Source organism: Taudactylus pleione, unplaced genomic scaffold, assembly GCF_031769625.1.
Source record: "Taudactylus pleione unplaced genomic scaffold, aTauple2 ptg000148l, whole genome shotgun sequence".
NCBI lineage: Eukaryota > Metazoa > Chordata > Amphibia > Anura > Myobatrachidae > Taudactylus > Taudactylus pleione.
In genome coordinates, this window is record NW_028284550.1 from 990,932 (window position 1) to 1,018,334 (window position 27,403).

General features: G+C 50.6%; 1 protein-coding gene across 2 annotated transcripts; it reads right to left on the reverse strand.

Annotated features, from left to right (window-relative positions):
- Positions 1–15,032: 15,032 nt before the first annotated feature.
- SF3B4 (splicing factor 3b subunit 4) lies at positions 15,033–27,403 on the reverse strand. Of its 2 annotated transcripts, none has more exons than XM_088474184.1 (6): positions 27,284–27,403; positions 25,082–25,210; positions 21,630–22,166; positions 16,806–16,976; positions 15,755–15,889; positions 15,033–15,569 (listed from the first exon to the last, which is right to left on the reverse strand). In XM_088474184.1, the coding sequence occupies exons 1-6, from the start codon at positions 27,315–27,317 to the stop codon at positions 15,415–15,417; spliced, it is 1,161 nt and encodes a 386-aa protein (XP_088330310.1). In that variant the 5' UTR covers positions 27,318–27,403; the 3' UTR covers positions 15,033–15,414. The 2 variants fall into 2 exon arrangements, with proteins under 2 accessions (XP_088330310.1, XP_088330311.1); XM_088474185.1 differs by lacking the exon at positions 27,284–27,403 and adding an exon at positions 22,375–22,507 and having other exon boundaries at positions 25,082–25,168.

Genomic DNA, 27,403 nt, shown 5'->3' on the forward strand with positions numbered 1-27,403 from the left:
GTGGAATGAGCCTTCAGAGAAGGAGGGACCGGTAGGCCTTCATGAAGATAAGCTTCAGAAATAGCCATACGGATCCAGGCTGCCAAAGTTTGCTTTGAAGCAGGCCAACCCTTTTTACGGAAGCCATAGAGGACAAACAAAGCGTCCGACTTCCTAAACGAAGAAGTGCGGTCAACATAAGTCCTTAAGGCCCGCACAACATCCAAAGAGGCCTCACCCACGGAAAGACCCGGTGAGTTAAAGGCCGGAACAACTATTTCCTCGTTAACATGAAACTGGGAAACAACTTTGGGAAGAAACTCGGGCCGAGTGCGGAGCACTGCCCTGTTCCCATGAAAAACCAAGAAAGGGGGTCTACAAGAAAGAGCCCCTAACTCAGAAACACGTCTGGCCGAAGCAATGGCCAGAAGGAAAACAGTCTTAGCTGTTAGCCATTTAAGATCCACTGAGCCCAGTGGTTCAAACGGCGGTCCTTGGAGAGCCCTCAGGACCACAGCCAAATCCCAAGGCGCCACAGGTGGAACAAAGGGCGGCTGAATGCGGAGAACACCTTACATAAAGGTGCGCACATCCGGGATTGTAGCAAACCAGACAGATAGGGCCGAAACCTGTACCTTCAAAGAAGCAAGGCGAAGCCCATGATCTAGTCCCGCTTGCAGGAAGGCGAGAATCCGAGACAGACGAAACTCCCGCGGTGCATAACCTCTCGGTCGACACCACTGGAAGAACGTATGCCACACGCGATGGTATATCCTCGCGGAAGACGGTTTCCGAGCTCGTAACATGGTACGCACCACAGAGCTGGAAAACCCCCGGGACCTCAGCATGGCCGTCTCAACAGCCACGCCGTCAAAGACAGCCGAGTCAGATCCGGGTGAAGGCAAGGACCCTGAGACAGAAGGTCCGGTCGTAGCGGCAACCGCAGAGGACTGTCCACGGACAGACCCTGAAGGTCTGAGAACCAGTGCTGTCTGGGCCACGCGGGAGCTATCAACAGGAGCGTCCCTCCTTCCTGTTTGAATTTCCGGATTACCCGTGGAAGAAGGGAGACCGGAGGGAACAGGTATGCGAGCCGGAACGTCCACCGGACGGACAGAGCATCCACCAGAGACGCCCCTTCGTCTCTTGTGCGAGACCCGTACACCGGCAACTTGTTGTTGTGCCGGGACGCCATGAGGTCGATTTCTGGAAGACCCCACCTGTCCACCAGTAGTTGAAAAACGTCCGGGTGTAGGGACCATTCCCCCGGATGAACGTCCTGGCGACTTAGAAAGTCCGCCTCCCAATTTAGCACTCCCGGGATGAAGACCGCTGATATGGCCGGAAGATTGCGCTCCGCCCAAACCAGGATCCGAGAGACCTCTACGAGAGCCGCCCGACTGCGAGTTCCTCCTTGCCTGTTTATGTAGGCCACGGTGGTAGCGTTGTCCGACTGGACCTGCACCGGGTGACCCTGGAGAAACCGCTGTGCCTGCTGGAGAGCATTGAAGAACGCACAGAGTTCCAAGATATTTATTGGAAGCTCCGCTTCTGTCGGCATCCACCTTCCCTGGAACAAGTGTGGACCCGAAACTGCTCCCCAGCCCCGAAGACTGGCGTCCGTTGTCAACAGGACCCAATTTGGAACCCAGAATGGACATCCCTTGTTGAGGTGGGTCGTCTGTAACCACCACGCAAGGGACAGGCGAACCTCCGGGGTGAGCACAATCGTCTGGGACTTCAGAGACTGAGGCAGCCCGTTTCACTTGGACAGGATCAGGTGCTGCAGAGGTCTGGAGTGAAACTGGGCGTATTCCACCATGTCGAACACCGACACCATGGAGCCCAGTAACCTCATCGCCGAGTGTAAGGACACCCGGCGGCTGTGCAGACAACTGCGCACCCTTGACTGTAAAGTAGAGATCTTGTCCTCCGTCACGAAGATCCTTTGCTGTCCCGAGTCCAATAAGGCTCCAAGATGCAGAATCCTCCGAGACGGGATTAGAGTGGACTTCTGCCAGTTGATTAACCAGCCGTGCCGTTGCAGCAGTGCAATGGTCAGGTCCAAGTGGCGTAACAGGAGCTCTGGAGATCCTGCCACCAATAACAGGTCGTCCAAGTACGGCAACATGCGGACTCCCTGCAGCCGCAGAGAAGCCGCCATGACCGCCATCTCCTTGGTGAAAACATGTGGTGCTGTCGCCAGGCCAAAAGGTAACGCCCGAAACTGGAAGTGGTCGCTGCGGATTGCAAACCTGAGGAACTGTTGATGGCGCAAAAGAATAGGGACATGCAGGTAAGCGTCCTGTATGTCCAATGACACCATGTAGTCCCCAGGTTCCAGCGCCAGAATGATGGACCTTAGGGTCTCCATCCGAAACTTCGGGACCCGCAAAGACTTGTTGAGTGCTTTGAGGTTGAGAATCGGACGATATGACCCATTGGGTTTCTGTACCAAAAATAGATTTGAATAGAAACCCTGGCCCCTCTGGGAGAATGGAACAGGCACTATAACTCCAGCCTGGAGCATAGTGTGCAATACCTTCCGCAGCTCCGTAGCCTTGTTCCGGTCTGATGGCAGACCCGTGGTGAAGAATCGAGCCGGGGGTCTGTGCCGGAAGGAGAGGGCGTATCCGTGGGAAACCACCTCCAGAACCCAAGTGTCTGTCGTAGTGGTCGACCAACACTGGGCGAACTGTAGCAGGCGGCCTCCCACCCTGGGATCCCCCAAAGGGAGGCCCGGACCGTCAGGCCGCAGGCTTGTCATCTGGCTTGGGAGCCGGACGTCTGGTACTCCATGCCTGCTTCCGGGGCTTGGCCGATTTCTTAGGACCAGCCTGTCGAGGAAACGACTGTGGTTTGGGCCTGCCCTGGGCCCTAGATGACCGAAAGGACGATGGTCCAGAACCAGAAGGAGCAGCGGCCGACGGGAGACAAGCCGATTTGGCTGCCGCCAGCGTGGCCACAATCTTATCCAGATCCGGACCGAAGAGAACTTCTCCGGTAAACGGCAACGCCTCCAGACCCTTTTTGGAATCTGCGTCCGCCTTCCAGGATCGCAGCCACAAGGTGCGACGAGCAGCTACCGCTGCTGAAGAAATCCTAGACACCAGAGTACTAATGTCTAGGGCTGCCTCGTTGATGTAGGTGGCCGAATCACGGAGATTGCCAATCAACTCCGCCTGTTCGGCCGGACAGTCGGAATCAAAAGAAGCCTCTAATGAATCCGCCCAGCGCTCCATCGCTCTGGCAACCCAGCAAATGGCCATAGCCGGCCGTGCTGCCCCCCCCGCAAGGGAATAAGCGGACTTCAGGCAGATTTCCACCTTGCGGTCCGTAGCATCCTTAAGGGAGGACATGGATGGCATCGGCAATGTGGCACTACGGACAAGACGGGTCACGTGAGAATCCACCTGTGGAGGGGATTCCCACTTTGCAAAATAATTATCCGCGAACGGATAAGCCACCGCCAGGCGTCTCTGCGGCTGGTATCTTTTGCCAGGCTGTTTCCACGCCTCCTCTAAATGGTCCACCAACTGACCCGAAAGAGGAAAGACTGTGGCATCGCCCTTCACATCCTTGAAAAAGGCATACTTAGATTTAGCCGCTGGGGGAACTTCGTCCTCAATCACCAAGGCTGTGCGGACCGCCCGAATAAGTCCAGGAATATATACTTTGGACTTAGCATCAGCGTCCTTAGTATGGAGAGGTTCCTGATCGTAAGGATCCAGAATCTCCCCATCATCAGACGTCCCCTCGTCATCCTCATAAGGAGCCGACAGAGACGCCACCGGCCGTTTATGCGGCCGCATCACAGACTCCCCTTGCAACACATCCGACAAGTGCTGTACAGAACTGGTCAGGGAGTTAACCCACGCTGGCTCCTGAGAAACCGGGAGCGGGGAAATAGGGAGACTGTGGGGCACCACATATTGTCGTGGGAAACCCTGCATGGGTGACGACACCACTGACTGCTGGGATAAACCCATCGGTGTAAACGCGGGCTGCGGAGCTAACTGGCCCACTAAGGCTGTAAGCGCCTGAGCGAAACAAGCCCAGGGCGGCTCCTGTACCGGTGCTGTAACCGTAAGAGGCCGCGCCATGGACAAACACTGCCGGCAAAGGCCCTCCGCGCTACCCTCCCCCTCCGCTAACGGTACTTTACACGTAGTACACTGTAGCCGGAGGGGAAAATCACTTTCGGACATGATGGCACCACGTATGTGACCTCTCTCACCAATTATAACTTAAATAGGCGAGAGACCACCCTGCAGCACCGCACCGCAAGGGCTTAGCAGAAAGAACAGGGACAGTAATAAAGCTGACAGTTTAGAGAAAAGTTACAGGCAGCAGCGCTAGCACAGTCACATACAATGCAAAGAAAATCAATTCCTGCACTAACAGCGCTGATCACTCAACTACGCAGACACAGGGCCTGGTAGGACACAGCGCTGCATACACAGACCTGACCACAGCGGAGGAGAGGTATGCGGGGGGACCCAGACCACGATGCTTCGGTCCAGCGCTTCCAGCAGCGTTCACCATGCGTTCTGGAGAAGATGGCCGCTGAGGAGCAGAGAGGAGGCTGGCCTGGGGGAGGAGCGCTGCCACAGGACCAGTCGGCAGCATGCAGAGAGGGCTGTGTGCAGCGGGGGAGGCGCCGGCTGTGAGACAGGGAAGGCGCGCTCCCCTGGCATGCATTTAACCCCTGGGACGCCGCAGCGCTACCGCTCTGCTGCGGTGCGCTGTCCCAGGGGGTAGTGGAAAGCGCAGGTTGGTCGCCTGGCTCCACGCTGCAGCCAGTCCCCAGGGAGCACCCTGCCTGGGGACTTAGGACCATGTGACCAGCGGGGACCCACCGCGGGACCCCGCTGCTTACCTTTGTCCCCCTTGGATCCGGCCATGGTCCGGAACATCTGGGGTCACCGCTAGCTGTGACCCCAGATGCTCACCAGCATCCCCGGATCGGTACCGGCGTTCTGGTACCGGCGGGGGTGTAGGGAAGACAGCATGGACGTCAGGACTGACTGTCCATGCTGTACATCCAGATGTGCAGCCACAGCTGCACTGAAGAAAGCTTCAGGGGCTCTTCTAGCCCCCACTCCGACAGGTGCACCCGACGCCGGCCGGGCACCAAACTAAACTGAGGTGCCTTGGCTCGGGGGCGGGGTATAGGAGGGGGAGCCTAGTGCATCCTGGGAGGCTGAAAAGCTTAACTCTATGGTGCCCAGCGACTGACGTCACACCTATACCCCAAGGTATCCTGTGGATATCCTATGGACCCTGAAGTAGAAAATGTTTTATTTATCGCTAAGAATAATTAAAGAAAATGTAAGGAGAGTTACAGAGCTGAACCAGCAAATCATTGCTCTAACTAGGTCTCAGATTGCAGCACTAAATGGTTATATTCTTAATAGGTTCTGGGTATCAGGGTCATGCAAACTATGTATAATTAATGAACTACACCAGGAGTATTCAGCTTCCAGTTTCTTTAGTCACCATCTTACTACCAACATTTCACCGGACCCATTAATATTTATTGATGTTCTGAACACGCTTAGGAACACATGTAGGTATAGGTTATTCCAGTGTTGGCTAACCTTGACACTCCAGCTGTTATGGAACTACATAACCCAGCATGCACTGCTACAGTTTTGCTATTAGGGCATGCTAAAACTGTGGCAGGGCATGCTGGGATATATAGTTCCACAACAGCTGGACTGTCAAGGTTAGCCAACACTGGGTTATTCTGTGCAGGTAAGTGGGAGCTGCCATACTGCACAGATATCATAAAATATTTATTTACATCAGCACCACTTAGTGGCCAAAGTGTCAGGAGAGCCCGACACATCCTGCACACGGCTCTCGCAATGTGTAAAGGCAGACATTGAAACTTGCACACCGATGTGCAATTGAGAAACCCCTTTAGCTGTGATACTTGCATGGTCTACAGCAGTGGTTCTCAAACTCAGTCCTCAGGAACCCACACAGGTCACCTTTCCCAGGTCACCCAGCAGGTGCACAGGTGTATTCATTACTCACTGACACATTGCCCAGGTCACCCAGCAGGTGCACAGGTGTAGTCATTACTCACTGACACATTTTAAAAGTTCCACTGGTGGAGCTAATTATTTCACTTGTGGTTCTGTGAGGAGACCTGGAAAACATGCACTGTTTGGGGTCCTGAGGACTGAGTTTGAAAACCTATGGTCTACAGCAACCTTAGGCAGCTTGTGGTGAAATTAGAGCAGCCTGTCTGACAGGTCATGCTGCGACTTGTAGTTCCACAATACTGGAGGGCCCCGGATTGCCAACACTAGGTTTAGGTCACAGTATGTGGGGAACAGCAAGTCGCTCAGGGGCCCACCCTCCATAACATCATGTGGCAAATACTGGCATGCTGTAACAAGCTACATTGCTTCTCCCACATCCCAGTAATGAGACCACATTCCAACCAATGAAAGTCAGCCAGTATTACTAACATATGGATAGCTCACCACACAGGCATTAATACCGGTGTGGTACGAGAGAGTCCATTAACGATTCTTCTATTACATATTCATTTTTGTATGATTGGATATGTTTTTAGATCTACAGTTACTGTGAAAGTTTTAATAAATTGATCATTATTGCAGATGTGTTTTACGGCTATTTGTGTAGAATTACACAGTACAGGAACGAGCACAGCCCTGTCTAGTGTTTTTTTCTCATGTTTAATTACGGTTTGCTCCCAATTGTACAGAGCTGCAGGGTATATTAATGTGTGTAAATGATTTTCAGAAATTAGCACTTAAAATCCAGCTACCGCCATTGACAATGTAAAGGGGAAATCCACTCAAAAACTGCCTAATTAACATTTGGTACTACAACCTACTGCTATAACTCCTGACACTTGAAATAGGACTTTTGCCTGAAAACTCCGGTTGAAATCTCAAATACGCACTGGTTGCCATGCAACGGATCAACTCATGGAAACTGTTTGGTGCACAGATTGTTTCCGTGGTTTCAGACTACGCTTAGGCGGTTACATTATTCACAACATATCTATAAAGTTGCAGCAACTGTGTGTTGCTGAGATGTCAACAGGCAATTTCAGGCATAAAAGAGGAAAAAAGACAAAAACAAGTGATCCCGCTTTGAAATGCCAACACAGACTCGTTTTTTTACCCAGAGAACCTCTACATATTTAAACCATTACAGACATATAAACATACCACTGACATATATGAGGTCAAATTCATGGACGAGTGTTAAGAAACAATGGGGCATATCTAATTAGGTGCCGGGTTACCAAGATTCTTGCACTTGCAGGGTTTTTCCCGCAGGTACAAGATTTTTTGGGGGTAAATTTACTAAGATGGGAGTTCTATTAAAGAAGTGATGTTGCCCATAGCAACCAATCAGATCCTACTTCTCATTTATCTAGCACCTTCTAGAAGATAATACCAGGAATCTGATTGGTTGCTATGGGCAACATCACTTCTTAATAGAACTCCCATCTTAGTAAATATACCCCTTGGTGTTCATTTGGGTGCAAGTTTCTTTTTTTTTTTTTTTTTAAATCCAAAAATTGTGGGGACTTGCATCTGAACCCCTTGGACACACTCCTAATGACTAATTAAGCAATTGTAGGTTTCCAATTACCTTAATTAGTCCATTACTACTCACCTTCAGACAGCGCAGTCTTCCTTCTCTGCTTCCCCGACATGCTGGTCTTCTGCAACTGTGTGTGCGCGAGACCTGGTGTGTGCAAGACCCCCGTGTGTGTCTGTGTGGGCAGCAAGCAGTAACTAATCTCCCATAAGCCCCCTCCTCCTCTGCAACTTGACAAACAGGGAGAGGCCGGAACGTGTTGGCGAGTGCCAGATGTTCCGTGCGCCAACTTTTTTTTTTTTTTCTCCCCTGTGTGGTTTGCATGCAAGAAAAAATTCACAACCTTTTTTTTATTTTATTGGATCGGGAGCGCGCATACTCACGGTACTCCAAAATTGGGAACGAAGTGCGCAATTTTTTTTTCACTCATTTGCAGTGGCAGCTCCAGCGACGCAGTTGGTGTGGTTCTCCTATTTGAACTGCACTACAAACCCACCGCTGGAGCTACCACTGCTCAATTGGATATACCCCAATGTGTGTAAAATCATAGCAACAACATTTTACTCTAATTGTTTTAAAGTGCACTATTAAAGGACAGCATCTGACTGAGTGCTTACATGTACCTCACCGTTATCCGGTGTATCGTGTTCTGTAATGGTCCGCCAGAGTGCATAATATGGCAGAATGTTTACCTGGGTTGTCTAAATCAATAATGTTTCCCTATAAGGCTCTTTTGGTACGTTACACACATCTTCACTGTAGGAGGACTCTGTAAATAGTATTTGGGTTACACAGCAGTAGCTGTACTAACACGCTGTCTTATACTATATATGTACGTACTATCTACACCTGTATATTGCAGAGAAGCCAGTTATCGTTTTACAGAATATCTGCATAAATATAATACCACTTACGAGTAAAATTTATCAAGGTCCAAAGCTTTATACAAAAGAGCTACTGATATTATTCAGTAAAAACAAGAGATATGGTAAGAACTTACCTTTGTAATCTCTCTTTCTACGAAGTCCACAGGGTGACCTTGGGGTATAGCTGGATCCTAGATCCTCGGGCACCACAGAGTTAAAGCTTTCAGCTGCTCCCAGGATGCACTTGGGTCCAACCTCCTCTATACCCCTCCTCCGAGCCACAGGCACCTCAGTTGGTAAGCAGCCCAGGCCGGAGGAGGAGACTGGAACACACAAGAACCATACTCACAAAAATTGTAGACGGAAAACCGGTGACCAGTCACAGAGCCCATATGAAGCCAGGTGTGTCAGGGTGGGTGCCCTGTGGACCCTATGGACTTCGTAGAAACAGAGATAACAAAGGTAAGTTCTTACCATATCTCTTGTTTTCTACTTCAGGGTCCATAGGGGTCCACAGGGTGACCCTTGGGGATGTCCCAAAGCAGTCCAACTAAGGGCGGGGACGCTCCTGTGCTGATAGGAGAACCCGGCGCCCAAAGGATGCATCCTGAGAGGTAAAGATGTCAAACGCATAGAACCTCAAAAAGGTCTGAATGCAAGACCAGGTGGCCGCCTTACACAGCTGAACAGCAGAGGCGCCACGGCTAGCAGCCCAAGAAGGGCCCACAGACCGAGTGGAATGAGCCTTAACAGAGGCTGGAACAGGTAAACCCTCCTGCATATAAGCCTCAATAATAACAGAACGTAGCCAACGGCTAGAGTCTGTTTGTTGGCAGGCCAACCCTACTTGTGAAAACCGAAGAGGACAAACAATGAATCCGACTTCCTCACAGAACTAGTCCTGTCCACATAAACCTGGAGTGCACGGACAACGTCTAAGGAAGCCTCCCCAGCCGAAAGATCAGGCGACTGAAAGGCTGGTACAACAATTTCCTGATTAATGTGGAACCTGGAAACCACCTTAGACAGGAAATCAGGACGAGTGCGAAGCACCGCTCTGTCCTGATGAAAAACCAGAAAAGGGGAACGACAGGAAAGCGCCCCCAAAGCCGAAACCCTCCTGGCAGAAGCAATTGCCAAGAGGAAAACCGTCTTGAAAGTTAGCCACTTGAGCTCCACTGACTCAAAGGGCTCAAAAGGAGGACCCTGTAAGGCCCGAAGAACCACCGCCAAATCCCACGGGGCCGCAGGTGGCACAAAGGGAGACTGGATTCTTAAAACACACTGGAAAAAGGCGTGTACGTCCGGCATAGCAGCAATCCTGCGCTGGAACCACACCGACAGAGCAGACACGTGCACCTTCAGTGAGGAAAGACGTAATCCTAAGTCCAAACCCGACTGAAGGAAAAGTGAAGACAGGGCCCTGAGACAACAGGTCCCGTCGTTGAGGTAGGAGGTACGGAGCGTCGATGGACAGGCTCCGCAGATCGGAGTACCACGGCCTTCTGGGCCACGCTGGGGCCACCAGGATCAGTGTGCCTCCGTCCTGCTTGAACTTGCGCAGGACCCGAGGCAGCAGAGATATCGGAGGAAACAAGTAAGCCAGGCGAAACAGCCATTTCACCGACAGCGCGTCTATCAGACTTGCGCCTGCGTCCCTTGTCCTTGACCCGTACACGGGCAGCTTGTGATTGTGACGGGACGCCATCAGGTCCAGCTCTGGCAGCCCCCACTTGTCCACGAGTAGTTGGAATACCTCTGGATGAAGCGACCATTCCCCGGGATGCACGTCGTAACGGCTGAGGAAGTCTGCCTCCCAATTGAGGAGTCCCGGGATGAAGACTGCCGAGAGAGCTGGAAGATAGCGCTCCGCCCAAGCCAGGACGCGGGACACCTCCGACATCGCAGCTCGACTGCGAGTCCCTCCCTGGTGATTGATGTACGACTGCACCTGAACGGCCCTTCCGTGAAGAGCGGTGCCGGACGACTGCAGGGCTCTGTACACTGCCCGCAGTTCCAGGATGTTGATGGGAAGAATCGCTTCCTCCGCCGACCAACGACCCTGAAGTGACAAGGAGCCTGTCACCGCCCCCCAACCCCGGAGACTGGCATCTGTAGTGAGCAGAACCCACTCCTGGATCCAAGAGGGGCGCCCCTCGAGGAGATGAGCAGTTTGCAGCCACCAGGCCAGGGACAGACGCACCTTCGAGGACAACACCAGCATCTGAGCGGAGATCCTGTGTGGCAATTCGTTCCATTCCGAAAGAATCAGCCTCTGCAGGGGCCTGGAATGGAACTGGCCAAACTCCACCATGTCGAATGCCGACACCATGGACCCCAAGACTCTCATCGCTGAGTGCACCGACACTCTGCCCCTGCTCAGACAACTGTGAATCCGCAGCTGTAAGGAGGAGACCTTCTCTGGAGTCAGAAAAATCTGTTGCTGACGAGAGTCCAGAAGGGCCCCCAAATGAACCTCCGCTGTGATGGGATGAGGGAGGACTTCTTCCAGTTGATCAACCACCCGTGTGCCTGTAGACAAGCGACCGTCAGGTGGAGATGCTGGATCAGTACCTCCGGGGAGCTTGCCAGCAAGAGGAGGTCGTCTAGATACGGTAGCAACCGTATTCCCTGGCTCCGAAGGTGAGCCGCCATGACCGCCATCACCTTGGTAAATACCCTTGGTGCCGTGGAGAGGCCAAAGGGTAGAGCCCTGAATTAGTAGTGGTTGTGGAGAATAGCAAACCGCAGAAACCGTTGGTGCGATGTTGCTATAGGCACATGGAGGTAGGCGTCCTGGATATCCAGGGAGACCATATAATCCCCCGGTTCCATCGCCAGAATGATGGAACGGAAAGTTTCCATCCTGAATTTGGGAACCCTGAGAAATCTGTTCAGGGACTTCAAATTGAGGATGGGGCGATGAGAGCCATTGGGTTTCTGCACCAGAAACGGCGTAGAGTAATACCCCATCCCACGTTGAGATTGTGGCACGGGTATAATGACCCCCGCCGTCAGCAAGGCCTCTATGACTTCCTGAACCTGCAAGTCCTTGGTTTTGTCCTGAGAAGGACTCGTGCAAAAAAACTGGCGAGGCGGCCTGTGCCGAAAAGACAGGGCGTACCCCTGGGAGACCACTTCTCGCACCCAGGCATCCGTGGTGGTATTGTGCCAGCACTGGGCGAATTGAAGAAGTCGGCCTCCCACTCTGAGGTCCCCCAGAGGGAGGCCCACCCCATCATGCCGAAGGCTTATCTTCTTGCTTGGAAGAAGGGCGCCTAGCACTCTAGGCTTGCTTCTTTGGCTTTGAGGCGGTCTTGGTTGCGGACTGCCTCGGGAAGGACTGACCTTTTGCCTTGCCCTGAACCTGAAAGGAGCGAAAGGCAGAGCTCCGGACCTTAGCAGGTGTCGTAGCTGAAGGGAGGAAGGCTGACTTGGACTTTGCCAGGGTATCTACTATTTTGTCCAGGTCCGGACCAAATAGTAACTCTCCATTAAAAGGTAAGGCCTCCAAGCCTTTCTTTGAATCAGCGTCTGCTCTCCAAGACCTCAACCACAAGGATCTGCGAGCAGACACTGCTGCCGCCGAAACCCTAGAGGTCAGCAAGCTAGCATCCAAAGATGCTTCTCCAATGTAGGAAGCGGCATCTCTCATCTGTCCTAACAACGCCCTCTGGACATCCGGAGCTTCATCCGTAAACGTATCCTCCAAGGCGTTTGCCCAACCCTCAATGGCCTTGGCCACCCAGGAGATGGCCATGGACGGCCGGGCTACAGCCCCTGAGAGAGAAAAAATAGACTTTAGACAAGTCTCCACCTTCCTGTCCGTAGGATTCTTCAGCGAGGATATAGACGGCAATGGCAAAGTAGCACTCCTGATGAGGCGTGTTACATGGGAATCGACCGCAGGCGGAGTTTCCCATTTCTTACAATGCACCTCCGGAAACGGATAATTTGACGCCAACTGCTTCTGTGGCAGGAATCGCTTACTGGGCGTCTGCCAGGCCACCGCCATGTGATCCGTCAACTGATCAGACAAAGGGAACGCTGCAGAAGTAACCTTAGCTTTTTTAAAACTAGGATACCTCGACTTGGGAGCGGGAGCCTCATCCTCAATCAGAAGAATGGCCCGCACCGCCCTAACCAGAGCCCGCACATTGATGGAAGACTTAGTGTCTACCTCCTGAACTGAGGCATCTGAGGCTGAGTCATCCTGCACCTCGCCATCATCCGAGGACCCCTGAGTCCGAAACATGCGCAGCCTGCGCCATAACTGTGCATTTAGACGCCCTGGAGGGCATGTCACTGCGCAACATCGACTGAAAAGCCGAAGATGCTGCCGCCAAATCTTGGACAGTGTGGGAAAGCGCATCCACCCAGGGTGGAGGAGCTGCCACAGGAGCCTGAAACGGCACTACAGCCTGCTGCGCCACCGGGGTGGACTGTATATACATTGGCAACCCCGCATAGGGACCAACAGGCTGAGACCCCGGGGGAGTCTGCAATAATTGTGGGACACCCAGGGAAAGGGGGATGGTAGGCTGGGGCAACGCCCTAGTAGGGACGGCAGTCGGGACCGACAGACGGTCCGCGATGGACACCAGCACCTGGGAAAACATCGCCCATGGTGGCTCCTGCGACATAGGAGGTTTAGACGTACCAGGGATCGCCTGGCACCGTCCGCACAGGCCGTCCTGTGACAAATCCTCCCTATCCACTCCTGCAGAACAGCGCCTGCAGGGGAACAATACCGGAGCCATGGAGTGCTCAATCTCCTCCTCAGACATGACCGACTATATAATTAAATATACAGTTATGACATAGGAAGAAAACGTGCGCACTCACCAGTGTGCTGGACAACAGCCCACAATATGGTACTGTGTAGCACACAACCGTAGTGACGGACCTCACAAATACGTGATCTATATAAGTGAGGTCAGTAGAAACACCCTTCCCCCGCACACCTGTAGGGCTTGTAGGAGAAGGAAAGGGATAGGTATAAGCTGACAGTAAGTAGAAATTAGCACAGACAGGCAGCACTAGCAAAAGTCACATACCATGCAGGAAGATATACTCACTGCACCTTTCCACTACACTCAACCTCCCAGATTCAGTGTCTGGGAGGGCTATAGCGCTGCGTACACTGTCCTTGTCGGGGGAGAGGTACACAGGGGGACCGGTCGGCGTGCTCCCTGAGAGTATCCGCACTGCCACAGAGAAAATGGCCGCTGGAGACCTCAGAGGAGGAGTGGCCGAGGAATCTGCAGCTCAGCGACGCCAGACTACGTGCTGAAAGGCGCGCTGAGCTGAGGGGAGGAGCTGCTAGACAGGAAAGGCTTCCTCCCCTGGCTAGCATATTAACCTGCAAGGTTGCCGGCATCCCGCTAGCCGATTATTCACCCTGGTGGTCTAGTGGTCTGGCGGGGTATGCCTCCACTGGAGGGGGAGCCCGCCGCCACCGCTAGCGCCCCCGGTCTGTCCCCTAGACCGGGGGCATGGGACTGCATTTTTAAAAGGAACCTGCGCACCGCCGCTAATCAGCGGTGCGCGGCTTACCTGGATCTCCCCGGCGTCTCTGGCAGCAGTCCCGGGGGAAACCAGAGTCCGGTTAGTACAGACTCTGGCTTCCCCCGCCGCGATCCCCAGTTCAGTGCTGGCGTCGCCAGCAGGGAGAAGGAGCGTCAGCGTGGCCGTCTGTACAGACAGCCCATCGCTGCCGCTCTGGAGAAAAACTGTTATTAAAAATAAATTTACTAAAGTTAAATAGAAATTAAAAGCTTTAGGGGGCTGCTCCTGCAACCCCCCCCGCAGGGTGACCCGACTCCGCCCGGGCACCATCTTAAACTGAGGTGCCTGTGGCTCGGGGGCGGGGTATAGAGGAGGATGGACCCAAGTGCATCCTGGGAGCAGCTGAAAGCTTTAACTCCGTGGTGCCCGAGGATCCAGCTATACCCCAAGGTCACCCTATGGACCCTGAAGTAGAAACTGTATATAGTAACATTTCAGGAAATTATAGTGGAAGACATTTGAAATAAATCTGTAACCATGACGGAAGAACACCTTTCTCGCCAATTCACTTTCTTTCTGAAATCCCACTGAGACACTGCTCGCAATCACAGCTGGTAGCAGATAACAATAGCTTAAGGGGGGTATCCACTAGACGATTAAGTTGAACGATAACGATAAAATCGTTCGATAATCGTTTGAAAATTTGATCTTTTAGACATCTATCATCGTTCGAACATGCTAGTCAACCTGACGATATCGTCAGGTTCAGCATGTTTGCAGATGATTGATTGTGCCTGCACTGAACCACATATCGTTTAGTGTGGGCACCCTGCAGTGTAGTGAACGAATGAACGATAAACGATATCGTTCAGTCTTTTCACTGTCGGGTAGTGGATACCCGCCTTTACACTCCACTGAAAAACCAATCTAAATACAATATTAAACACATTTTGCTGGGGTACGGAAACATTAGTACGTAACTTTCCTTAGCAGCGGTATTTGATTAGGGCGAGGTCCATTAGGTTGATACTTGGCGTGAGATTACTCAGAGGGAACCGCGCGTAGTCACGTAAAACACCGACAGGCTGAAATGTTGGTAATTTATTACAATCTACAAAGACATCTCACATAAAACAAAACAGATGTATATAAAAAAAAAAGTTGCTAGTTAACATCCTGCCGCAGCTTTGCATGTGCGAATGTCTATAGAGAGCTGAACGCATGGAATACAAGTATGTCTGCGGTTACGTTGGCTGCGCGGATTGTACGGGGATTGTATGGTATGACTCTGCTCCTTTAATGGTCACGTTCCGCTGCAGATGTAGAAAATAAAAGAAAGTCTTTATATCTACACATTTCCAAACCATGCAAAACTCTAGAGAGGCTTCCATGGCGGGTGTGCAGATTCCTTGGTGCCGCACTATACAGAAATATGGCATGGTGCGCTGTGATGGGAAATCTATGCTGCTCACTGTGTCATCGGTAGCCTCATGGGTGCAGGGGGACGTGGAGGTGGGAGAGGGCCACGTTGGTAACCATAGGGTGGAGGCCTGGGCGGGCCGCTGTACCCATGTGGTGGCATCAGAGGTGGCGGGCGCATCCCAGGAGGCATGGCAGGATGTCCTATGGAAAAAAAGTAATGTACATGTAAGTCACAGGGCAGACAATACAGACCATATATCAGAATTGTGTGTCATTTTATACAATGTGATGGACATATCTGAATAAATAGACACAAGTGTAATAAATGACCCGACAGCAAATGCGCAAGAATCCTCAGAACCACCAAATGGCATCATGTAACCTACCCATTGCTCCAAATGGTGGCGCTCTTGGGGGCATGCCCATGGGAGGGGGGCCTGGATGGGCCATACCGTGTGGACGTGCCACCATCTGATTCGGTGAAGGTCCCAGGGTGTGGTGTGGGACCTGCATTTGCAAACCTGTGGGAAGAAAAGGGGTCAGTCACCAGGGGAAGCAGAGGCAGCACATACAGGGTGATACAGAGGCTGTGATAACATGCAGCCTAAAACCCAATAATCATTATAGAAATACCACCTTCATCTACTCCACCCCTCCTCTGGGAATCTAACCAGCACCATCAGACAGTCTACCAGCCTGCATTGTTTCATACGTGCCCTTAGAATGCATCAGCCCTCCTCACACGCTTACCTCTCTCATCGCTTCCCAGTCATACCCCAACTTCCATGGCCTGTAAGCACTCACCCAGCAGGGCCCTCCGCCCTCTTCTCTCCGTACATGATCATCCCTCTCTCACATGCAGCCACCCTGATCCTCTGTCCGCCCTTACCACTGAGGGCTATAAGTTTTTTAACCATCACTCAGTTGCCTAAATAGTTTTCCCCATGTACTGTCGGCTTGGAACGTTCTCCATTGAATGGTTTGAGTTTCAGGGTAAGTTTACCTGTACGGCACAACCAACACCGGGCAGCTCCATGTGAATGAACTATAGTTATAATGCCTGATCCCACTAAAATGTACAATTTTAAAGGATTATCCAACTTGGCCCAACTCTTTGTTGAGTAACTGCCCCACCAATGCAGCAATTTGATGAGGACCCCCAACTTTTGGGATACCCACTGCTAACGCATAAAAGCCAATGGGATAGGGGAGTAGATGGTTTCTAGTGCTGGTGGACTAAAGCTTCTATGGAGGGAAATGCAGGAGTGAGTGTGACCTTCACTGGGTGGCCACAGACCCCCAACAGCACTCCTCCTAATTGCCATCCTTTATAGGCTGTGTGACCTTCACTATTCCAGGACATGGTGTTCTGCGTGTCTGAGCCCGCCCTGCATTATACAGCGAGTCTCCCGATCACTGATTGTCAGTGTTACTCACCAGGATGCATTGCTCCAGACTGGAAAGGGAGCGGCACTTGTGGGTGACCGCCGCCTGCAGCGCCAGCCTGCCCGGCTGCATTGACTGGAGACATCGGAGGTGGCGGCATCGTGGGGGGCATCCCAGGCGGTAATGCCCCTGGGGGAGGCACTGGAGGAAACGCAGGCATGCCTGTAAATGGAAAGAACGCACAGATTTATAAGCAGCGGACAAGCACTGGGGATGAATAGACACAGCCAGGCCGGCTCCTGTGCTACGCGGACTCACTCTGTCTGTAATCCTGGCCAGTGTCTGACAAACCCACATCGCTCCGCACACATTAACAGCCAGAGACCTGGCTCTCACCTATCTCCACTCATAATATACCAACAATACTAGAATAGACTCACTGCCCCGACAATGTAAAAACACACAAATAGGACACTTATATCTACATGATACATATATATTTTCCCTATCTGCTAGCGCTACCGCTATAAGTTAATGCCAAAGGCCCTCTCCCCAGAGCTACACTGGACATATAAACCAGTCCTCCACGTATATGCAAACACACAAAGCCAGTACCGTCCTGATACATATGTCAACAATAAAAAAAGTCCTCATTGATTATATCTCGTTACAATGGCACCTGACAAGGGGTGGTGGTATGTATTAAGCAGCAAGTGAACAATCCGTTATTGAAGATGCGTTGGAAGCAGGGAAAAAGCCAAAAATTCATTGCGAGATTGATGAGAGCAACATTAGGTAATGTCATCACAGGAACTAAAGGTGTTTGGTGTCTGATATTGTAGCAGTGTCCTGGTGTCCACCTAGGGAGTTAGCAGTATTGATGTCGTACTAAAATAATGTTTTCCTTTGGAGATATAAGCAGCCGAATTGAAAAATACATTTTACACGTCAGATCCAGTGTTCACTCTAGGTCCGGTGCCCTGCCTAGAAAGGGACAATCCTGCGAGCACCGAAGGCATGCGTGTGTCCGGAAAAGGGGCGGTGCCATGAGAAGGGGGTGTGTCTCTGTGTCACCACTATTTTTCCCTCAGTGTCCCGCGGGTGGGGGCAGCACTTGGCAGGTTGTTTTAGCGGAGCGCAGGCAAAAGGGCAGGGTGCATTCTACGCCATTAGAAATCAGGCAGGTTGCGGAGCCCCTTTAAGTTAACCTAGGGGGAACGCAAAGATTTTTGCTGTGAAATAAAGTAAAAGGAATTAAGTCTTGGGGAATGGATTTTAGAAATCAGCACCAAAAGTTGTACAGGCATATCAACTTACATGACTTTTACTCCTCTAGTTCCACCACAGCAGTAGCCTAAACATCGATGGTCACCGACTCCGCGGCGCACATTTTTACATACCCCCGCTCTGGGGGCCATAGTCTTACTACTACTGCATATTGTGAGAGACATCTCTACAGTTTTATCAAGATTGGAGTTGGTCAGCACTGGGGCACCTGACGTGGAATGACCCACCTGTAACTGTAACCTGTGTTAAGTGATCTATATAGGTGTGATTGGGTTGTCGTGTAGTGTGGCCAGAGCAAGGTGCAAGATGGATGGTAAATATATAAATACTGAGTGCAGCAGTGACCAAATCCGTCTGTAAATACTGCTGCCCAGTTTGAAATTAGTGTAACTTGTTGGTCGATTTATTTTGCCTATTTAAAAAATAAACTTAAAAAAAAAAATGAATAAAACATACGATACGGTACATTTATGGACACATCTACTTATATACATGAAATTAAAATGTCCTTTAAAAGTCCTGATATTTTATGCGCCCCATCTGAGCCCATGACGTGGCTCAGAGGGGATGGGACCTCCACCACCCTGCTAGCCAGAAGGGCCGCAGGGCTGTCCCATGTATTTTTTTTTGTTAATGCACTAAACGGTGAGCAGAGTTGGGGGCGGTATGAGAAATCGGTGATGGCTAGATGAGGAAGTGTCCTGGTGAGGACTGATCAATGAATATACTGCTGCATCGGCAGTGCGCCTTCTGTACCGTCTCAAGTGCTAGGCTTATCGTCCTACAACATCTTGAGCTGTGCTTTGCCTAAAAGCCATTATACACTGGAGCTTGGGCACCCTGCGGTTCTCCAGCTGCTGTGGAACCGAGTGCCCTAACACGCTGAGACTTACAAGTGTGTAAGATCTGGAGAGCCGTGCAGTACAATAGGACACCCAGAGCGTCCCAGCTGGGACTACAGGTTGCTGCCATATCTGGTTCCACATCAGCAGTATAAAAGGCTGCTCGGCGCCCTCCCCTGTTCGGCATAAGTCAGTTTGTGAAGCACAGACAGTGACAGACTATGATTGATCAATAACGGAAGGTTTCTTAAATAAAAATAATATTTTTTTAATGAATTGGGGAATATATGTCATTGGGTGTATTTGTAGTAATTATGTTTGTAGCAATAATGCACAGTGGTCTTCCTTGTACAGCAATCAAGTTTGCAGCTTTAGGGGGTCTCATTCATCGATTCGACAGCCTGCAAATCACTAAGGGGTTTGGAAGAGTCTTGCTCATTCCACAATGGACTAGCGATTTACGACCACACGCTGCAATATCCGGATTAATTCTCCAACATCACTTCAGATGTTGTAACGTGTGTATCCACAGATACAGTCAACTTTGTTAAAACAAAAACCACACTCTTCCCACTACACTTCTATTGCATAAAAACTGAACTGGACCACATCTATCCATCACAGTAAGATCTGGACTGGACCACATCTATCCATCACAGTAAGATCTGGACTGGACCACATCTATCCATCACAGTAAGATCTGGACTGGACCACATCTATCCATCACAGTAAGATCTGGACTGGACCACATCTATCCATCACAATAAGATCTGGACTGGACCACATCTATCCATCACAGTAAGATCTGGACTGGACCACATCTATCCATCACAGTAAGATCTGGACTGGACCACATCTATCCATCACAGTAAGATCTGGACTGGACCACATCTATCCATCACAGTAAGATCTGGACTGGACCACATCTATCCATCACAGTAAGATCTGGACTGGACCACATCTATCCATCACAATAAGATCTGGACTGGACCACATCTATCTATCATAGTAAGATCTGGACTGGACCACATCTATCCATCACAGTAAGATCTGGACTGGACAACAACTATCCATCACAATAAGATCTGGACTGGACCACATCTGTACATCACAATAAGATCTGGACTGGACCACATCTATCCATCACAGTAAGATCTGGACTGGACCACATCTATCCATCACAGTAAGATCTGGACTGGACCACATCTATCCATCACAGTAAGATCTGGACTGGACCACATCTATCCATCACAGTAAGATCTGGACTGGACCACATCTATCCATCACAGTAAGATCTGGACTGGACCACATCTATCCATCACAGTAAGATCTGGACTGGACCACATCTATCCATCACAGTAAGATCTGGACTGGACCACATCTATCCATCACAGTAAGATCTGGACTGGACCACAACTATCCATCACAATAAGATCTGGACTGGACCACATCTGTACATCACAATAAGATCTGGACTGGACCACAACTATCCATCACAATAAGATCTGGACTGGACCACATCTATCCATCACAGTAAGATCTGGACTGGACCACATCTATCCATCACAGTAAGATCTGGACTGGACCACATCTATCCATCACAGTAAGATCTGGACTGGACCACATCTATCCATCACAGTAAGATCTGGACTGGACCACATCTATCCATCACAGTAAGATCTGGACTGGACCACATCTATCCATCACAGTAAGATCTGGACTGGACCACATCTATCCATCACAGTAAGATCTGGACTGGACCACATCTATCCATCACAGTAAGATCTGGACTGGACCACATCTATCCATCACAGTAAGATCTGGACTGGACCACATCTATCCATCACAGTAAGATCTGGACTGGACCACATCTATCCATCACAGTAAGATCTGGACTGGACCACATCTATCCATCACAGTAAGATCTGGACTGGACCACATCTATCCATCACAATAAGATCTGGACTGGACCACATCTATCCATCACAATAAGATCTGGACTGGACCACATCTATCCATCACAGTAAGATCTGGACTGGACCACAACTATCCATCACAATAAGATCTGGACTGGACCACATCTGTACATCACAATAAGATCTGGACTGGACCACAACTATCCATCACAATAAGATCTGGACTGGACCACATCTGTACATCACAATAAGATCTCGCCTATTATAGTGAGCACCGACCCTTCTATCAGCAGTAACACTATATACCCAATACAAGTTACGCTATGAAGTCTTCTAGTCTTCATCCTAGCACCCTACACCAGCTACAACCCGTGCAGTTCCTCTTTACTACCTGGGGTGTCGCTCTCTGCTCTGGTGCTTCTAGTACACTATTCTGCATCTCAACAGTTGTCGCATCAGCTGAGTGGTGCTAGAAGCACCAGAACAGAGCGCGACACCCCAGGCAGGAAAGAGGAACTGCACAGGTCGCGACAGGTGAAGGGTGCTAAAATGAACACTAGTTATTTCTCATTTCCAGTAGTCCTGTGCCTAAGAGGATCCATTATTCTTCATTCTGCTTAAGGGAGGGGGGGGGGGGGTTCTGGACTCTTCCCAATCCTGTAAAGGCAGCAAAGTCTCCCACTGTATCCTCTACAATAACATTGGTTAAAAGATGGCGATTGCTAAGTGATCGGCTACAGGTATCGCCATTGTTTTCACTTGCAATTGCTAAACAGAGTCTCCGACAAGTGTAGCTCAACATATGACCAGGACAGTAAACACCTACTCACCTGCAGCAACCGCACTGGTTAAGGAGGTGATGACAGCGGGGACGTTGGGAGGCGGAGGGGCGTCTGCAAAAAGCTGGTGAGGCCTGTCGGCCTGGGACAGCGGGTTCTGCGCGGCCAGGAGCCTCTCTGCAGCGGACCCGTGCCTCTCGCCCTTGGAGTCCTTCTTGAAGGCGTAGGACACGGTGATCGGCCTGTTACATAAATACTGTCCGTTCATGGCCTCGATGGCTGCGTCGGAGGCATCAAAGCTGGCAAAGTTGATGAAAGCGTAGCCCTTGGAGTTCCCCGTGTCCGGATCTCGCATGATCTTGGGGGTTTGTAAGATAACCCCGAACGCGCTGAAGGTGTCGTATAAAAGCTTCTCATCAATCTCAGGGTCCAGGTTGCCGATGAATATATTTGCTCCGACATCCAAGTTCTTGTTGTGCGCTGAGGCTTTGTTTACCCGAATGGGCTTCCCGTATAATTTTATCATGTTCATAATCTTAATGGCATAATCCGCATCTTCCTCACTGAGGAACTCCACAAAGCCATAACCTGGAGGAGGGGAGCAACATGGTCAGTCCCTTATCAGCATCAGTACATTACTTCTACACATGGAAACCAGTCGCTGGTCGTACATCAGACTGTGGACTGAACAGACCAGACCTACTTTAATCCATACATTTTATTTCATGTTTTGATGTTAAGCCCCATCCCTTTAACTAACAAAATGGCAGGGGGTCTGCCGCCTCTCTGTAGGTACCTGGATAACGGGGCCGATGTATGTTAAGTACTCCGCTAGCTTGTGTTGGTAAATGGCATGACTTCTCTCTGCGCAGGCCGCCATGTGCCCTCATGTAGACTTGCGCGATTCTGACGCCTCTAGGACAGGCAGACTACAGAAAGGGGCAAGTTAGTGCAATTGCGAACACATGCAGATGGTACACAGGCGCACATATATGCCAGAGAAGGGCGTACTATCCGCGGACGGTCACGGGCAGGAGCATAAAGCAGAAGATGACCCAAGTCCCAAGTACTTGCAAAGAGCGCTGTGATTAGAGGGTTGCAAGTGCTCCGCTGGCACAGACTGGTGACCTCTTCCTCGCTCTGGCATACATTAAGCCTTTGTGATGGTGTTTAAGCAAATGTTTTATTTTTCTTCTCGTGTATGAGATGGGAAGTAGTACGTGATATATTAGAGAACTATTCAATATGTAATTGAAGCCTTTTAGCGAATGCCTTTGTTTCAAACAAATTAAATGTCATGGGTGCAAGTTAAGTCTTATGTGTATGTGATATATATGCCAGGCGCACATCCTACTGCTGCTGACCGCCACCAAAAGATAGTTCCCACTGTACATGTGGTCACAAATGTACACAACTCAATGTTGTTCCAGAGCAGGGGTCCAGTCACTGGGCTGAGCAGGGACCCTACAGGCAGGACCGCTGGTTTAGCTAGTTGGGGGAATCTGGCGCTTAACTTTACAACATGCCGGAGTTCTACTGTAAAGAATGTGAGAAAGGGCTGCAATAGGGCTAATAGTGGTCTCTACTATGTAAAAAAAGTTGAAAGGCAAAAATCATGTCCTTTTAAACCAGGGCTCGACAAATTTTTGTAAAATCTAGGAGCCATCTTAAAAGTTTAGGTGCCAGACCATCGTCCATTACCAAAATTGAAAGCTTGTATAGACCACCACACATGCCCTTTAGTGCCCCTCAACCTAGTAGTAAGCCCCCTGTAATAGTGCCCCCAGTAACAAGCCCCCTGTAATAGTGCCCCCAGTAACAAGCCCCCTGTAATAGTGCCCCCAGTAACAAGCCCCCTGTAATAGTGCCCCCAGTAACAAGCCCCCTGTAATAGTGCCCCCAGTAACAAGCCCCCTGTAATAGTGCCCCCAGTAATAGTGCCCCCAGTAATAGAGCCCCCAGTAAGAGCCCCCAGTAATAGAGCCCCCAGTAGTAAGCCCAATGTAATAGTGCCCCCAGTAGTAAGCCCCCTGTAATAGTGCCCCCAGCAGCAAGTCCCCTGTAATAGTGCCCCCAGCAGCAAGTCCCCTGTAAAAGTGCCCCCAGCAGCAAGTCCCCTGTAAAAGTGCCCCCAGCAGCAAGTCCCCTTTAATAGTGCCCCCAGTAGTGAGGCCCCTTTAATAGTGCCCCCATTGAGCACCCCCCCCAGCCCCCCAGGCAAGCCCGCCCCATCGCACCCGCACTGTGCAGTTATTCCCCCCCCCACACTGACACATTACTGGGGGGGCACAATGATACCAGAGTGAATTGACACATTACTGGGGGGGGCACAATGATCCCAGAGAGAATCCCCATTGGCGGTGGCCATACCCTGCACGGCGGCAATCCAGGGCCATGCATAGAGGCTCTTACCAGAGCGCAGAGCAGTTTATTACACTGTAGCTTGTGATAGAAGGGTGGGCTCCGGGATTGCTTACAGTAATAATTACAGCACCGCTAAAGAAATCCCAGAGCCCACCCTTCTATCACAAACTCTTACCGGAGCTCTGTGCAGCCAGCCAGACGGATAAGGGAGCAGGTTTCGCTGTAGGCGGAGGAGCCAGAAAGCCGGGACGTATGATTGAGTAGGTGTCGCCGGGTATCGCCGCAGGCGGAGAAGCCAGACAGCCGGGACGGAGGGTGAGTCAGTCAGCGCATGTATGATATGGCCGCCCAGGAACCTCCGCTGGGGAACTACTTCCTGGGATCCTAAATGGCCGCCCACGAACCTCCGCTGGGGAACTGTTTCCTGGGATCATCCCTCCCTGAGATCTGGTCGCCAGGCAACAAAATCTAGTTGACCTGGCCCCCGGGATATGTCGAGCCCTGTTTTAAACAGATTATATTTTTGCATTCTCTATTAGAATTGGACAACTTCTCCACTGTATCTCTCTCCAAGCAAGGTTTGATACATCTCCCCCTTAGACACAATAACAAGTACTACAGATATATTACTTAGAGGACACCCATTCAGGCAGATACTTAGAGCGTGTATAGGTACAGGGGTATTAAGGCCATGGCTGAATATATGTCCGGAAACTCCTGAATAAAAGGACAATGTTACTAAAAGTTATTGAATTCTCAGGGGGGTTAATCAATTAGCTGCAGGGTTCACCCCACGATTGCTGTCAAAAATCCCTGCGACGTGGGGAAAGGCTATTCAATTACATAGCCTTTTACACACACACCAAAGAATCGGAATTCAGGGGCGGAAAACCACTGATTCCGTGTAAACTATGGAATCAATGGGATTTTTCCCCATGCTCGAACCAGATTTTGTTTTTTTCTGTGGACGTTACCTTGCAGCTCCATGAGTTGTAAGGTTCAGTCCGACTGCGGGGACTCACACGCGGGGTAATCCCTGCTAACTGAATTGCTCAGCTGTGGCACTTAGCCACAGGGTAAATGGCGCGGCTAATTAAATAACCCCCCTACGCCTCAGGGTAGTGGTACAATCTTCTCACCTTGGTGCTGCCCGGTGATCCTGTCTTTGGGCATGTGTGTATTCACTACCGGCCCGGCTTGTAAGAAAAGCTCCCACAGCAGCGGCTCGCTGACTTTCTCATCCAGACCTCCGACGTAGACTGTGGCATCTAGGAATGAACAGGGAAAGCCAACTATAACACAGGTAGAGCAGTGATAGGCATCCTGACACATTGCAGGGGTGACCCTCTAACCTTCCAAATGGCCACAAAGTACTCTTACCCCCAGTAGAACATTAATACATTTAATACAAGAGAACTATATATAATAACAGCAGCAGGTCTTTTAAACGTGCATTACAAGCTTGTCTAACAGACCTGCAAACAAATAAGACAACACTATAGGGAGGCGCTGGGGCTGCAAGTAAATGCCTGCAGGGCCACCTGGTACCTATCATTGATAAAGCCACCACCAATATAGACGTGGGTTAAAGGTCATAAGCTAAAATATGAACTTCAAAAGGGCCGTTTGGGTAGCAATGTATTTTTTGTCGTTGACGCATCAATTGTCGGCATATAATGAGGGTCCAATAGGTCTCTGTCAGGGGTCTGTCAGATGCTGAATGCCAAAGCTGCTCCTTGGTCCACTCTGCCCCTGTATGACAAACTATCACAGCGCAATTTCAGATTAAACTGTTCCCAGTAGCCAAGGCTGGTATTAAAAGATTCACCTGAGCTATGGGGTTATCTGGCAGGGAACACACATCCTGCTACCTCAGTGGGCGTAAGAGGTTGGGCAACAATTAATCCAGGTGGAGCTTAATGGAATAGAGATAAATATATCCATATCTAGTGTTCATTCTAGGTCCGGCGCTGGAGCTAGTAAGGGGCACTCCTTTGTGCGCCACCTGAAAAGAGGGCGTGTCTAAGACGCGCCCCATTTCCATCATTCTTGGGGGTGTGCCCAGCACTTACAGACATGCAGGGTTGCCCCCTGGTGCTACTATGTCAGTGAATAGATGCTGGGCCTTTTTGAACATACAATTCTACATGGCCAAAAGTTTTCACCATCTCTGAGCCGGTGAGAAGTGCAAAACCCCTATTTTCGGCTAACAATGTCAGGACTTGGTCCAGAACACCTTGGAGACCCTCCTTAATGACTAATTAGGCAAAAATATTTTTTTTTATCAGCTAACGGCCAATAATAAGCGCCATTAAAGCCAGCCACACCGGGGCTGCAGTGATCGGGCTTTTCCGGCGTTGTACTGCAGTGGACGCTTGGAAATTATGTCATCTCCAATCACCACTCAAGTCAGCCAATCGGGTACGATGACCCGGATTGCGACGTTTACATTGCAGTGTGCCACGGGATTGACAAGAGTTGGATCCCAGGACCCGAGTGGATCAGTTTGACGTGAACGTGCATCAACCCGGGATTTTCAGATCGGTGTAAAGGGGTATAATACACCTATTACCCTATCTTAGTTTATCTTTTTATGGGGTTCAGGCAGATTTCCCCATTTTCACCTGCACTTTTTGCTGCCAACGCCATGGAAATTTTTGGCCCGAATCCTGCATTGCGTCTTTTGTAATAGAATTGCGTTAAAAGTGACACATTCGGGAGAACAGTGCGCAAAGTTTTAGCTCCTAATTGGATACGACCCTTGGCGTGCAGCGATACGTTACGTTTACTGCTGGCGCCGGGATGAATCGCTGTGCGCATGCACGCCCAGCGAAAGCGCATTTGTTACCTGTCTCCGGTAACATTAGGCTGCTGGCAAAACCACCGGACTGGTAAATGATGGTAATACTGGTGCTATAATAGCGTCACAGCGAGAGTAAAATAATTACACTGCACAATGATTACTACATAGAGCCCAGTGTATGACTTGTCCCACATAACTGTATTACTGGTGAGTCCATGCCATGCAGAGTGTGCTGGGAGTTGTAGTCCTTATGACTGGGGCACAGGGGAAGGCTGCCTTATGACACCAAGCTGCATCTGGGTGACATATCCCAAGCTGGAGCGCTCTGTCCCCATCAGGAAGGAGGGCAAGGCTGCAACCTGTTTTAGAACTACAAGTCCCAGCGTGCAAGACCACGGCTAGAAGCAGAGCATGCTGGGACTTGTAGCTCCACAGCGGACAGAAAGTCCCCGGGTGCAGGGTATACAACCCTCGCCCATCACATGCCGCCTGCCCCGCCACTCCCCGGTACACGGCGTTATATCACCGGCTTTCTCACCCTGATTCCGCTCGGAGATCGGGCCCGCCGCCATCTTCTCTCACCTCGCGCTTTCCGGCAGCTTCCGTTACCTCACTTCCGCCCTTCCCTCCTCCTACACTGGTCACTCACTTCCGCCCT